This window comes from Chlorocebus sabaeus, chromosome 16 (genome assembly GCF_047675955.1).
Source record: "Chlorocebus sabaeus isolate Y175 chromosome 16, mChlSab1.0.hap1, whole genome shotgun sequence".
Taxonomy (NCBI): domain Eukaryota; kingdom Metazoa; phylum Chordata; class Mammalia; order Primates; family Cercopithecidae; genus Chlorocebus; species Chlorocebus sabaeus.
This window is the reverse complement of record NC_132919.1, coordinates 12,838,075-12,852,098: the sequence shown is the minus strand read 5'-3', so window position 1 is coordinate 12,852,098 and position 14,024 is coordinate 12,838,075. Positions and strand designations below refer to the sequence as shown.

Genomic DNA, 14,024 nt, shown 5'->3' with positions numbered 1-14,024 from the left:
CTGGCCGGGCTAGTGTCAGTGGTCAGGGAAATGCAAGTCTTCTGGTTGTTCTGGGTAAAAAGTGGAGACAATAGATTTGCTCTGTTGCTTCCATACTGAGAGTGAGGATCACTTTGCCCTTGAAGGTTTTGAGAAATGGCACACGGAGCTGGTTTCTTTTGTCCTCCTTGTGGGATTTACAGACGCAGGTTAGTGTCTGACAAATGGAGAGCATTTTCCAAGTCGAATCTAGTACTTACTGTATATTCTCCCTACCCGGGAGAACATGAAAAGCGCTTTAAAAACTCAAGTGACAAGTGAGTGATCAACCAGCGACTTGCTTTACACTAGTGGTGACCTTCAGGTGCCAACCGGGCACGCATTCGAGATTGACAGCCACGTCCCCGCAGGTTTATTAAAGCCAGAACAGATGCCAAGCTCAGGGATAATAAATCTATTTTAATAACATTACTTTTGACAACGATTTGTACATGTATTTAAAGATAACTTTCAACCCCCACCCTTACCCCAGACTCCCATTACAAATTGAGGCGTGAACTGCCCTTGCCAGGAAGTGAGCAAAGCTGTAACATCAAAAATCTGCACATCCCGCTCTCAGAGGAGGGTGACTTTACACTGTGTTGGGAAAAATAACTAAGCATTTAAATTTTTCATTGTACACCTGTACATTGGTTTAGATTGAATGGCTCAAATTAAACAAATATAGAGAGATTTCATATATACAAATATTATATCATGTATAGGTATATTATATCTATTTTAAAAGGATAAAATTTTAAACTTTGACTTTGCATGCATGGCCCAAATCTTTTCTCACTCCCCTAATCCCCAAATGTGAAGAGGCTCCCCGGTACCCTCCCGGCCCTCGTCCCCATGACCAGATGGGACTTCATGAGAAGGGATGAGCGGCTGACGCTGGTGAGCAAAGCAGGCCACACCGCAGGCCGAGCCCGTGGGCTGGTGTCTCCGTGGCCGGTTTCACTTTTCCTCCACATGCTTTGGGTAACATAATTATTGCTATTCAGTTTGAACCTCCAGAAAGAAGAGGCAGGCTCCAGGACCCCACAGACTAGTGAGCTGGGTGCCTTTAGGTACCTAGAGGAGTAAAATTACTCTCATATAGCCAATGTATTTGGGGACATGGAGGCCACCGTTGGGGCCTCCAGACACCGTCAGGCTTTATAGATTCAGAAGTAGAAAATGATATAGGAGCTTTCAGTCACACAGTGGAAAAAGGAAAACTGTTAGGAAGTGAAACACATTTTTGTATTCAGCCATTTACTTTGGAGCCCCACTGATGGGGGCAGCCCGAAAGGTTTCCCAGTGGCAAGGCCTCCCCCCAGTGGCTGGCAAAGGTCAGTGCCCCAGGACTGCTAGAATCCCGGACCTGGTCTAGTTGTGGGTGACAGGGACCCTGCTGTCCTGCTTCCTTTCTGTGGCCATTAAACTGCTCCTGCAAGACCTGCCATGAGCCATCCGAGGAAAAGGTAGCAGCCCTACCTTTTCCTGGTTAGGAAAAGGGTCTAACCAGGCAAAGTGAGCCTCTCCCGCACCACTCCGACCCTGCAAAGGACGTTCCTGACCAGCCTTGGATGGAGAGGGGGGTGTTGCTTGGCATGGAGGCTGAAAGTAGATCAAAAGAGGCACAAAGTCAAAAGGCAAAGGTCAAACAAAAGGCCGAAGTCACCACCCGAAAGGAACAAACAAAATCTGCACCACCAGCATCACCACACGGACTGGAGATCACAATTTCCTGCCAGACTCCAACCTCGCGTTGGCAGTGGCAGGAAAGAGCCAGCAGAGAACACTTGGCAAGCTCACGGACACTGCTCCTGGCGGCGTTCCTAGGGCCCATGATGTATGTACACGCGAGGCAGGATGGGCGGTGCCATGTCAGAGGGCGGTGCTCTCAGACTCCTCCTCCGAGTCCCTCTTGTCAGTCACTGAGTGTCGCCGCATGTGCTCCAGGGGACTCAGGCGGAGTGTCGACCCGAGCTCTATGTGGATCGAGGGAATATCAAAGTGGACAAGATCTGGAAGGCGGCAGAGAGAAAGGTGGTTGAAAGGGGGCCTCCTGGCAAATGAGAACCTAGTTGCAGGCAAACAATGTCAGCCTTAGGAAGCAGGGGGGGTGGTATTCTAGGGATAGATCATTTGGAGGTTGGTTTAAGCATTTTGTGGCACAATCAGGTTGTGGTCATGCCTGCTTTGCTTCTACCCCGTAAGTATGCAGAACCAAAGCAAACCCAGGATGTGCCACCGTGGTTCAGAGAGGAAGGCCAGAACAGCACTTCCCTGCCAAGCCACAGGGTCCTTTATTCTTGATAAGAAGGATGCTGAGTAAGTCTCAATGACATCTTTTTGGGGATGTATATCAGACTGCATTTCATTCCCCAGAATCTGCAGGGACAGGACGTGAGACAGTGGAAAGGTACCCCTTTCTCCTCTCAAGTCTACGAGTGAATCGGGGAACCCTGAACCAGTGTCCTCACTCTAAGAAATGGCTGCGTTGTGGATGGCTGACATGGGCGGAGTAGAAGGTCTCCCTCAGGACCCTGGTCATCATTGGTGCCAACTGTCCCTGACTGCAGGAAAACCCCCACCTCTAGTTACAACCTTATTAGGAGCATTAAAAAGTCATTTTTTTTCCCGGCAAGCTGAACAGGAGAAATGTACTCGAAATAACAGCTCAGTGTCTGGACATCTGTGAGTCGGCAAAGAGGACAGAAGTCCTTAGACTGGCAGCTGAGTAGACACAAAGTCTGTTTGCCACAGCGTGTTAAAAATGGCCTTGCTGCTGCAGCCGCCACCCCGGGGGTAAACTGACAAGGCTGTGTGCTTGCTGACTCTTCCGGGATGTGCTACACCACAGAGCCAGAGAACACAGATCCCCTGGGTTCTTTACTCTCGTCATGCTGTCCCCCTCCTTCGCCTGCTTAGTTTTCCTTTTTTTTGCTTTTTTGAGATGGAGTTTTGCTCTTGTTGCACAGGCTGGAGTGCAATGGCACAATCTCACTTCACTACAACCTCTGCCTCCTGAGTTCAAGCAATTCTCCTGCCTCAGCCTCCCGAGTAGCTGGGATTACAGGCATCCACCACCACACCCGGCTTTTTTTTTTTTTTTTTTTTGTATTTTTAGTAGAGACTGGGTTTCACCATGTTGGCCAGGCTGGTCTCGAACTCCTGACCTCAGGTGATTCACCCACCTCAGTCTCCCAAAGTGTTGGGATTACAGGCATGAACCACCACGCTTAGTTTCTGGCCCTCACTTAGCTTTGCGAGGCTGGGAGCAGCACTTCAGGAGGCAGAGGAAGGGAACAAATGTTCAGACTGAGGAATACCATACTAAGTGTACAGACATACATTTGGACACTGTCCTGAAAGACATCATACAAACATGGAAGCTCTGGGACAAAGGTCTTCCCTTAGCCCCAACCCCCAGGCAGCCCTCATGTCCTTTTCAGTCTTTGTTTTGCTGCCTGATGGAGAAGCAGAGATTTAGGGGGTGGGGCTGGAGGAACAGCCAGTGCCACTTATTCCTCTGAAGCAGGTGGCCTCAGGCCCACCTCTGCCTTTCCCCGGCTGCTAGGGTCATGTCTCTGCACAGGTGTGAGGCTGAGTGGCCCGGGGCCCACCTCGCTGTGCAGGGTTCGCTATCAGGTAAGAACACAAGCTCTCCCGCTTAGATTCAAAAATCCCAAATATGTCAGGCAGGAAGAGCGTGAGCTTGGACAAGTGTCCTACCTTCCCTGTGCCTCAGCAGTCAAATGGGAATAATACAGGGCGGTGATGAGTTTAGATGGGCCCAGAACAAGCACTTGTGTGAGCTGTCATACCTTTATCCTTGTTGCTGCCTTAAAGAGACTCCCAAGGGAGAAGAGTCACTATGCAAGGGAATGGGATTCAGGGGAAGAAGCCCTCATCAGCATTCCTGGGAAAAGGGACACTGGCTGCTTGTTTTCAGGACACTCTGGAAGCACCTGCCAGGAAACTGTTAGCACCAGAGACCCTGGTGTCTCTCGGTAGTCTCTGCAGGACCATGGGCCGAATCGGGGGGAAGACCTGGTTTACTCTGGCCACCCCTGCTTACTGAGGCAGATACACCAAAGTCCTGGCTTCATGCCCTTCCTTCAGTTATGTTTTGAGCATTTACTTTTTATAGGAGGAGGAGACCAAACAGATACTGATATAAATACTCCCCCAAATTTTACTGAGTTGGATAGAAAGGATCTGTCTGGCCATATCCACTTGGGATGAGGGAGAAGGGGAGCAGGATGAGCTCTGATACGGATTCTTCAGGATTTGCCAGCAATCTCAGCCTGGAGGAAGCCAGACGTTAGGATCTAAGTCTGGAAGGGGAGATCTGCTGGTGTGAACTCAGGGCCACAGAAAATGGGGTCCAAGCCTTGGTGTGGACCCTGTGCTTGGCTGCAGCAGGTATGACCTCCCCTCAGGACACCTTCCTAAACAAAGATGAGCAGGTGCATGTCCCCCAGGGTGCTGGGCACAGGCGTCTCCAGCACAAACGTCTCATAGGAAGAACAGATGTGTTACCGCTCCACGGTCTAAACCGGAGGGAGAGCGGAGGAGGAGGAGCTGCAGATGTGATTCTAGTGAGAGAGAAGGTACGGAAAAGGGGTTGGCTGGGTTCTCCCCCAGCTCCTCCTAATGAAAAGAAAGAAAAAGAGGCTAGGGGTCCCCCAAAGCCAAATAAGCTCGTGGTCAGCTCATCCTTGCTGAGGCCAGGGAAGGCTGGAGAGTGAAGCTGCCGTGCGGATGGTCTGAGCCACATGCAGAGGAGGAGCAGAGGGGAGGAGCGGGCAGCTGGCCTGGCTAGCTAGCGGGGTAGAGGGGCGAGGCCGGGGCCAGCTTACCCTGAAAATCCCCCTCACACGTATCCAAAACTGCGCCATTCATGTCACACAGCTGCAAGAACACAATGATAGGATTCGGAGAAAGGAATCAACATGACAAAACATGAATGTCACACACACACACACACACAGCTATGCCAATATCACAATATCACAGTCCCAGGCAGGCCACACCAAACCATGATGGATTCTACACTGGCTGAGACCTGAACATACAGGACAAAACAGTCTGCTGCCAAAAGGACATTAAAACAGGGTCCGCATAGGGCGAGGGACATTATGAATCCTGAAGGTCAGGAGTTCTTCAACCTGCGAGATGGAACGTGAGCCATTCCGCTTCCCAGAGCCCTCGAGGCACTGTCCTCCCGGGCCTTCTGTTGCCCACTTTTGTTCCCCAATTTCTCCTCTCCTTCTGCTCTTTTCTGTTTCTCCATTGATATCTTCTGTTCATTTTTTTTTTTTTTTTTTTTTTTTTTTGGAGACAGAGTCTCTCTCTGTCGCCCAGGCTGGAGTGCAGTGGCGCGATCTCGGCTCACTGCAACCTCCACCTCCCAGGTTCAAGCCATTCTCCTGCCTCAGCCTTCCGAGTAGCTGGGACTACAGGCACATGCCACCACGCCCAATTCTCCAAGGCCTCCCAAATCTCTGGGATTGCAGGCGTGAGCCACTGCGCCCGGCCATCTTCTGCTTATTCTATTGCTTATGTATTGACACTACCTTGTGTCCCTTCCCTGGGGTGGCTGGAAGAGTCAGCAGATGTGACACATTGGGAGGAGTGGCCCTGGAGACCTGGTGACCTTCAGCTCCTCTGCAGCTGTGGCCTTCCCCGAGGGCAGCAAGCATGTGCCCGCCCATCATGGGCTCCTTCAGGAGACAACGCCTCAGTACCAAGACCCACCAAGATGGGAGGGGTGCTCACTGCATTTTCCAGGGAGAAATTTGCTTAATTTTTAATAAGCCTCAGGGTAGATGACAGCAGCTGCACCTTCAACATTAATTACATCCAACAATAAAGAAGTCAAATCACCAGATGGTTCTTCCCTGTAATATTTAAATCTGACCCAGCACACAGTTGCAAATTGGACTAGCCTTTTTTTTCTTTTTCTTTTTTTTTTTGAGATGGAGTCTCGCTGTGTCACCCAGGCTGGAGTGCAGTGGCCGGATCTCAGCTCACTGCAAGCTCTGCCTCCCGGGTTCACGCCATTCTCCTGCCTCAGCCTCCCCAGTAGCTGGGACTACAGGCGCCCGCCACCTCGCCCGGCTGGACTAGCTTTTTCAAAGGCAGCATGGAGCTGAACCCCACAGGGTCACTGCTTCCGTCTAAACATGGAAGAAATAAATCACTCTTTTGGAGAAGGACGTGGAGGGAAAAGTACATGATCCGCGAAAAGTCCCAGTGCACCCTAGGACAGCACTGTTCTCTGAAATGAGTGAGTGGGTGTGTGGTGTGTGGTGTGTGTGTGTGTGTTCCAACCCAAGCTGCCTCACCTTCTGCTACTTGGGACAACACTAGGCACACATATGCTCCAGCTCACCGCCATGCTACTGCACTTTACTAAGTGGGTTGGCTCTAGCCCAAGACACAGCTCAACCCCTGTGCCTCTCTCCCTGAACAAGGAAAATGCTCAAATGACTTTAAGCAGCCACCACAAATATGCCCCTGACTTTATAATCTTATGTGGTTGAAGTGTCTGGGGAGATGTTCCAAATACATCCCGTTCCTTCCAGCCAATGAACGGTTTTGGCTAAACGTGGTGTGTGTGTGTGATTTTGTGCTTACAGATTTTTCTGGGGGAAGAGACTTATCTTTGTTTCTAAATTTAAATCCAAACTAAATTAAGTCGTTGTGGGTTCGTCCAATTAGCTCCTCAGGGAATTGGCCGGGGAGGGGGAACCTGGGGGAGGGGAATGGAGATATGCAGGTTTTCTGAAATTCACCCTTCTCTAAATATCTATCTAGAAGCGTATTTTTCTAGCCAGGTTTATTTTACTAACAGTGAAGAACATCTTTGGTTCTTAGCCCATCCTCCAGATAAGCATTTATACCTGTCGGTTGCTCGGGCTCTATCCAGGGAATACCTGAGTTTTGATACCGTTTTCTGATCATAACCAGCCTCTCCTGATACCCCACTCCAAATGACTCAGTGTCTTCAACCCCCGATATTAAAAGCAAAAACAGAACTCCAGGCTGGTGGGCTTAGACTGAGAGAGATCCCATAAGAAGCCCCCGTTTGGGACACATGGATTCCAGGGTTGCTGTCCATTGGTGGGCTTCTAAGGAGATCTTATGAGCTACCCCTGGTGCCAGCCCAGTCATCTCAAAGCATGCAGGAATTTGTTCCCTGGCAGTGACACTAGCAATCCCTCCCCTAGGTACATTTCACTAAAGTTCATAAAAAAAGATGAGGGAGCCTGTGGCTTGGTTACCTGTAGACATGCTTTCCCCAGGGGACATGCCATCTAGCATGGGGGGCTCCGTGGACTGTGGACTGGAGGCCGAGAGGTTTACTGTGGGAGGCTGAGGAGGCGGCAGAGTAGGTCGCTGTCGGGGCTTAGGAGTGGGACGCGATTTGCTCAAAGTGCTTGTAAAGACAGAAGGAGAGGCCAGAGGAGGAGCTGCAGCTGGGGAGAGCTGGCCCGAGGCCAAGGAGTACCCCTGAGGGTAGCTCAGTCCATAGGGTGACGGGGTGCTGGGCGGGGTGGGGGACAGGCTGACTGGGGACGGCTGGCCAGCAGACTGGTCTGCCACAGCCCCTGGCTGGCCAAAGGGGACCTTGGGTGGAATTGGTGCCAGCTTCTTTGAAACTGAAAGAGAAAACACAACAACAAAACACAAAGTTGTTAAATGAAGCCACTGCGAGGTCTGTTCACACACCCTTCAGCATTCAAAGCTGTCCCCACCTCCTGCCCCTCGCCACTCACCCCCCACACCTCCCTGCCCTGCCTCCGGCCTCTTGCCACATGGAGAGCACCCAATACAAGTTTTAAAAATGAACCTAGAATTGCACGTTTTCCTATCTTCCCATCTGTTAACTAATTTCTCCTCCTCTTTTCTGGATTTCTGCCCTGATCTACACATGCACACCCAGCCAAACTAGAGAACAAATTTCCCATCCACAGGAGTGGGCTGCCTTCCCAGTGGTGAGACGTATCGTGGCTACACTCAGAGCAAGAGTGAGTCAGTGGGGCAGGGTCCAGCAGAGGATGACTCTAGTTCAATTTGCTGTAATGGACAGTGGAGCCCTGACCCAGGGGCAGGTCCTCAGGATGCAAAATTGACTTTTGGCTGAACCTGTCCAGTGGTTTCTGGCTCCCCTAAGAATGACAGGTGAGCAAATCCTCCAGCCACGGAACCCCTGTTCCTCCATTACTTTATGTGCTGTGCCTCAATCCTGCATCCTTGCTGCTGGGGCTTTCTTCTCATTCTTGTTCTTTTCTTTCAAGAATTGTACCCTCCAGTCTGTGGATTGACTGCATTTTTCGTTGTTTTTTGTTTTTGTTTTTTTTTTGGAGACGGAGTTTTGTTCTTGTTGCCACAGTCTGGAGTGCAATGGCATGATCTCCACTCACCACAACCTCCGCCTCCCAGGTTCAAGCAATTCTCCTGCCTCAGCCTCCCGAGTAGCTGGGATTACAGGTGCCCGCCACCACGCCCATCTAATTTTGTGTTTTTAGTAGACACAGGGTTTCTCCATGTTGGTCAGGTTGGTCTTGAACTCCCAACCTCAGGTGATCTGCCCGCCTCTGCCTCCCAAAAGTGCTGGGATTACATACATGAGCTACCGTGCCCGGCCAATCGACTGCATTTTTCAAAGCACATCACTGCCCTGACCTCCTTTGCTTTACCTTCATTTCCCTTTTCCCAATCGCCCTATACGATGACAAATCCATTATACCTTTAATTGAAAATGAATTGGTAAAGACAACAAATTCAAACGTCCAGGAGATACGTGATGGGCAAATATCTTTGAGACAGTGATCACTAACCTGTTAGGCTTAAGCGAGGACTGGCTGTGTGTGGGTCTGATTCTTTTTTTTTTTTTTTTTGAGACGGAGTCTCGCTCTGTCGCCCAGGCTGGAGTGCAGTGGCGTGATCTTGGCTCACTGCAAGCTCTGCCTCCCCGGTTCACGCCATTTTCCTGCCTCAGCCTCCCGAGTAACTGGGACTACAGGCGCCCGTCACCACGCCCGGCTAATTTTTTTGTATTTTTAGTAGAGACAGGGTTTCACTGTGTTAGCCAGGATGGTCTCGATCTCCTGATCTCATGATCTACCCACCTCGGTCTCCCAAAGTGCTGGGATTACAGGCATGAGCCATGGCGCCCGGCTGTGTGTGGGTCTGATTCTAGAAGAAATTACCTTGTAAGTCCTAAGGGAGAGGTCAAAAACTCTTCCTTCACCCCACCCCACCCCCACTCCTTCCAGGGAACAAAGTCTGTTAGGAGGATACCTCATGTATTCTCTGGGTGTGTCAGTCTGCAGTGTGGATAGACGGACATGCCCTTCAGAATCCTACCAATGTGGGCTCAAATTTCTATCCTGCCACTTACCCGCTGTATTCCCTGGGTCAACTTATTCAAACATCTTCTATGCAATTGGAGGAAAAAGATTTTCTCTGCAGCAGTGTAATAATTAAATGAGATCCTGAATGTCAAGTACCCACATCATCACGACATAACAAAACCACTTAACTTTCCAATTTCACTTTTCAACTCTACTTCCTGAGGACAGCGGAAGTGTTTCCAGCAGCTGCTACTGCAGCTCATGGCAGCCACGTGGTCATGGGTGACAGACGCAGGGGTACTCCTGGATGAGAAGCAGGGGGAGACCCTAGGTATCAATGCTCGCACATGCCTTCTCACGAAGGACCTGGGAGACGGAGAACACATCGCCATGTCTGTGATGACATTTACCACTTCCGGTGGCGACAGGAATAGGATGTGAAATTGTAGGCACACTGTCAAAAGACTGAGGTGTTAAAAAATTTTTTTTTTAAAAAAAAGACCTGCTAAGTGTGCCATCTGTGGGCATGATAGGGAGTAGAGAAGAAATGTATACCTTTCAAAAGATGGATCCGAGCTATTGAAGGTCACTTGGGAAAAGGGACTTGAGTCACTCTAGGCTACACTGCATGCACAGGTCCGGTGTGCCGCACAAACGAAAAGGGTCAACCTGTCACTGGCATTAGGAGGTTGGTTGGCTGCTACCGGAGTCCTGGCTCTCCCACTGGATAAGACAATGACTTAGCCATCATCCCTGTATTGTAGTGCTGCAGAGAAAGTTAAAAGGCTTTTTTTTTTTTTTTTTTTTGTAGATGGAGTTTCGCTTTGCTGCCCAGGCTAGAAGGCAGTGGCACAGTCTTGGCTCACTGCAACGTCCGCCTCCCAGGTTCAAGCAGTTCTTGTGCCTCAGCCTCCTGAGCAGCTGGGATTACAGGTGCCCACCACCACGCCCAGCTGACTTTTTTGTATTTTAGTAGAGACGGGTTTCACCATGTTGTCCAGGCTGGTCTCAAACTCCTGAGCTCAGGCAATCTGCCCGTTTCAGCCTCCCAAAATGCTAGGATTACAGGCATGAGCGACTGCGTCCAGCCAATTAAAGGACTCTAAAACAAAGACGTGCCCAGCTGGGTGCAGTGGCTCATGCCTATAATCCCAGCACTTCGGGAGGCCGAGGCGGGCGGATCACCTGGGGTCAGGAGTTCGAGACCAGCTTGACCAACATGCTGAAACCGCATCTCTACTAAAAATACAAAAATTAGCCAGGTGTGGTGGCAGGCGCCTGTAATTCCAGCTACTCAGGAGGCTGAGGCAGGAGAATCGCTTGAACCCAGGAGGCGGAGGTTGCAGTGAGCTGAGATTGGGCCATTGCACTCCAGCCTGGGGGACAAGAGCGAGACTTCGTCTCAAAAAAAAATTAAAAAAAAAAAAAAAAAAAAAAAAAGACATGCCCAAGAATATGGTATCTAGACCAAGGAGAAACCATTGGTGCTGAAGAAATGCTCTGAAATGCTGAAATCTCGTGCCGCCGCTTTGGCCCAACTCCTATTCAACCTTCACCATGTCATTTCTGCTGGGCCACCCGTCCTAACTCCTGAGTCTAGAAAGTATGCTCCCAGGTATCCTCACTGTACCCTGGGTGTCTCCCAGCACAGTGCCAACACCTTTGCCTTCTCATTGCCTTTCTTTCTGGAAAGCACAGAGCTCTGTACATAGCAGGACTTAACACATTTGTGTAGAATGCAGAAGGAATGAGTAGAGATCGAATAAGATCCACGGGCTTGAGGGCAGACAAAGAGAATGAAACTGCCCCTGCAGATGGGAACTAAGGGGGCTGGAAAAAGGCCTGTCATGAAGGCACATGTGGATGAGCTAAACCCGGCCCTATTCCACAAATCCGGGAGTTAAAAGCCGCTCCCAGAAGTGCGAGTGGTCTGAATGTAGAACACGCACGATGACGTATTATTTCAGACGAGTGAAAGACTTTGCAAAGAGATGACACAGGTAAGAACGAACCAAAAAGGTTCAGATACGTAGGCTCAGTACAGCTCCCCATTTATGAAATGTCACACGGAGCAGACCTTTAGCTTGTGGGAGCAATTCTCTAAAGAGATAATAACTGGTCAGTGTGGGCATTGTCGGGCCTTCCAGAGCAGAAGTATTCAAGGTTGAGACTCAGGTACTATAGGAGCTATCCTGACTCCCTCCCGTCACCTTGTATGAGTGATCTAGGGGTAGGCAGCTGTGCAAGGCTGCCTTGGGAGAAAGGAGGCTCCTGCAGATGACCCTATACAGCTTTTCAAATGACAGAGGTAGGGCCTGGCAGGTCTCTGGAAAACACACATCATTGTGGACAACGAATTTGGCCCTGGTGACATCATTTAGTGTATGGGAAGTGCTGTCCTCTATATGCCCCTAATAAGCCCACCTGTCCAATGAGTACACTGAGGAATAACAGAGAAAAGATCCCTTTTAACTTCCAGAGCTCTAATGCCCAGATGGGAATTAGTCACTAAACCACGCGGTTTCTCAATATCCAAGTTAATAGAGGAAAACGAGTCTTCAGGGAATGTCACAGCCACCTCCGGCCTGAGACCAAGGAGAAGGGAAATAGGGCCATACCTTTCCGGAGGGTGTGAGGACTCTGGTCTGCAGGCGGCTGGCTGGGGCTGGGGCTGGTGCCTGGCTGAGCTCCTGGTTGAGCCCCCGGTTGAGTCCCTGCACAGGCTGTCCCCTGGCTGGAGCCTGGACTTCCTTTCTGTGCAGACCCTGGAGAAAGTTCCTTGCTTTTTGTTGTGCTGAAATGAAAGCATACGAGACAAAAGAGAAGCCCTGAACTCAGTGAGCTGCAGCACCAGCCTAGCCGATGGCCACCCTGCGTGTCCTTCTGGGCCCCGTGCAAGTATGTCCCAGCTCTGGTGTCTCGACCCCTTCCTAAAGCCTTCGCAGGTGCCCCATAGGGTGACTGTCCTTTCTGGAGCTCTGACGGCTTGGGTTCCGCCCCCATCTCTGTGGCACTTGGCACTCACTGCCAACGCCCTTTTCATGCCTCTGCCCTCCTCTATTCAAGGAGATCGTGAGCAACGTGAGGGCAGGGGCCTGAGCGCCTCCACTGTATCCTGCCATCAACCCGGGAATTCTAGAACATTCTCAAACTGGGACACCAAAGTTGTTTTTCCTACTATAGCCAAGAGGACTTCTTAGGGCCACTGTGCCCAACGAGTGCTGACGACACGGACTTCTGCTGCCAACCTTGTGGCCCAGCTCTTCCAGCTGTTGGCCCTGAGCCTCTTGCCACCCCCCAAGGCAGGAGGTATTCTAGGATTCATCCTCAAACTCAGTACCCATTCCAGCGGAGGCTAGGGTGGGCAGAGATCCAGGCCATGCCCTTAAATGGGAGCCAGTTCGAGTCCCAGTCCCAGGCTTCGAGAGAGGTGGAGGTCGATGGCAGTGAGGGCTCTGCTCTCTGACCCCTGGAATTGACAACGAGGCACCTTAGGCCACCAGGTCCTAAAGAGGATCCATCGTTACTGCAAGGCTGTTCCTCAGCCTTCTCCTAAGGATGAAGCATGTATTACAAGACACCTCACTCCATACCGCAGACCAGGGATTTGCCCTCCTGACACGCTGATGGTAGATATGACTAATTGATCTCCATACTTTCCCCACAGTGTTCTCAATCCTTTCCAAGAAAATACTCCCGGTGGCCTTTAGTGAATCAGGGGAGATGCCCCAGCGTTGGGAGCTATCTGTCATCCTTGCTAGAACCTACCTGGATTCTGATGCCCATAGGTAGGGCGTGAAGAGTCTGGGAACCGAAATCCTCTGCAATGGCTGTTTCTATCCCACAAAAGCAGGCGCAACCTGGGCCAGGTGTGGTGGCTCACGCCTGTAATCCCAGCACTTTGAGCACTTTGGGAGGCCAAGACAGGCAGGTCACCTGAGGTCAGGAGTTTGAGACCAGCCTGGCCAACATGGCAAAACTCCGTCTCCACTAAAAATACAAAAATTAGCCAGGTGTGGTGACACGTGCCTGTACTCCCAGCCACTCGGGAGGCTGAGGCAGGAGGATGGCTTGAACCCGGGAGATGGAGGTTGCAGTGAGCTGAGATTGCGCCACTGCACTCCAGCCTGGGCAACAGAGCGAGACCCTGTCAAAAAAAAAAAAAAAAAAAAAAAAAAAAGCGGGCACAGCCCATTTCTTTCCTAAACTGATCTAGAAACTCCAAGTGTTAATTTGGAGAAAATTCCAATAGAAACAGAGCATTCTTGTCCACTGAGGTGAGAAAGACTGGGAGCAGGGAGCTGGGCCGGAGAAGCCCACAGCGTTGAAACACAGATCGTCTTCCTCATGCAAATAAATAAAGGAAACATCCCATTCAATGTGAAGGCACATTCTCTCCCACTTGGGATGAGTCTTACACACTAAACCTAGTTCCCCAAGGGGCAAAACCCATTTTATTCAGAGGAACCAAAAGAGCAATAATTCCTTTCTCTATTCTGTTCATGAAAAACAGAGACAGAAAACCCTTGCCTCACTCAGGCTGGACAAGGACCTCAGGCTCCAGGTTACCAGGTACCTGGGCATCAATGCCAAATATCTACCTACCCTACCATCCATCTCTGCCACTATCAAGTTGCAGATAGTTTG

The 14,024-nt window shown here is 50.4% G+C and overlaps 1 protein-coding gene across 5 annotated transcripts in view; it reads right to left on the bottom strand.

Annotated features, from left to right (window-relative positions):
- Positions 1–423: 423 nt before the first annotated feature.
- Positions 424–14,024, bottom strand: part of ARHGAP44 (Rho GTPase activating protein 44) — a 202,899-nt gene continuing 189,298 nt past the window's right edge. For 3 of the 5 annotated variants that reach the window (XM_008010422.3, XM_037987300.2, XM_008010424.3), the window contains 4 exons: positions 11,996–12,171; positions 7,302–7,679; positions 4,875–4,926; positions 424–2,033 (listed from right to left, as the gene is read on the bottom strand). In XM_008010422.3, coding sequence (XP_008008613.1) covers positions 4,919–4,926; positions 7,302–7,679; positions 11,996–12,171 — 562 coding nt within the window. In that variant the 3' untranslated portion in view covers positions 424–2,033; positions 4,875–4,918. The remainder of the gene's footprint in view (positions 2,034–4,874; positions 4,927–7,301; positions 7,680–11,995; positions 12,172–14,024) is intronic. The other 2 variants (XM_008010420.3, XM_008010421.3) reach the window with 1 other exon arrangement.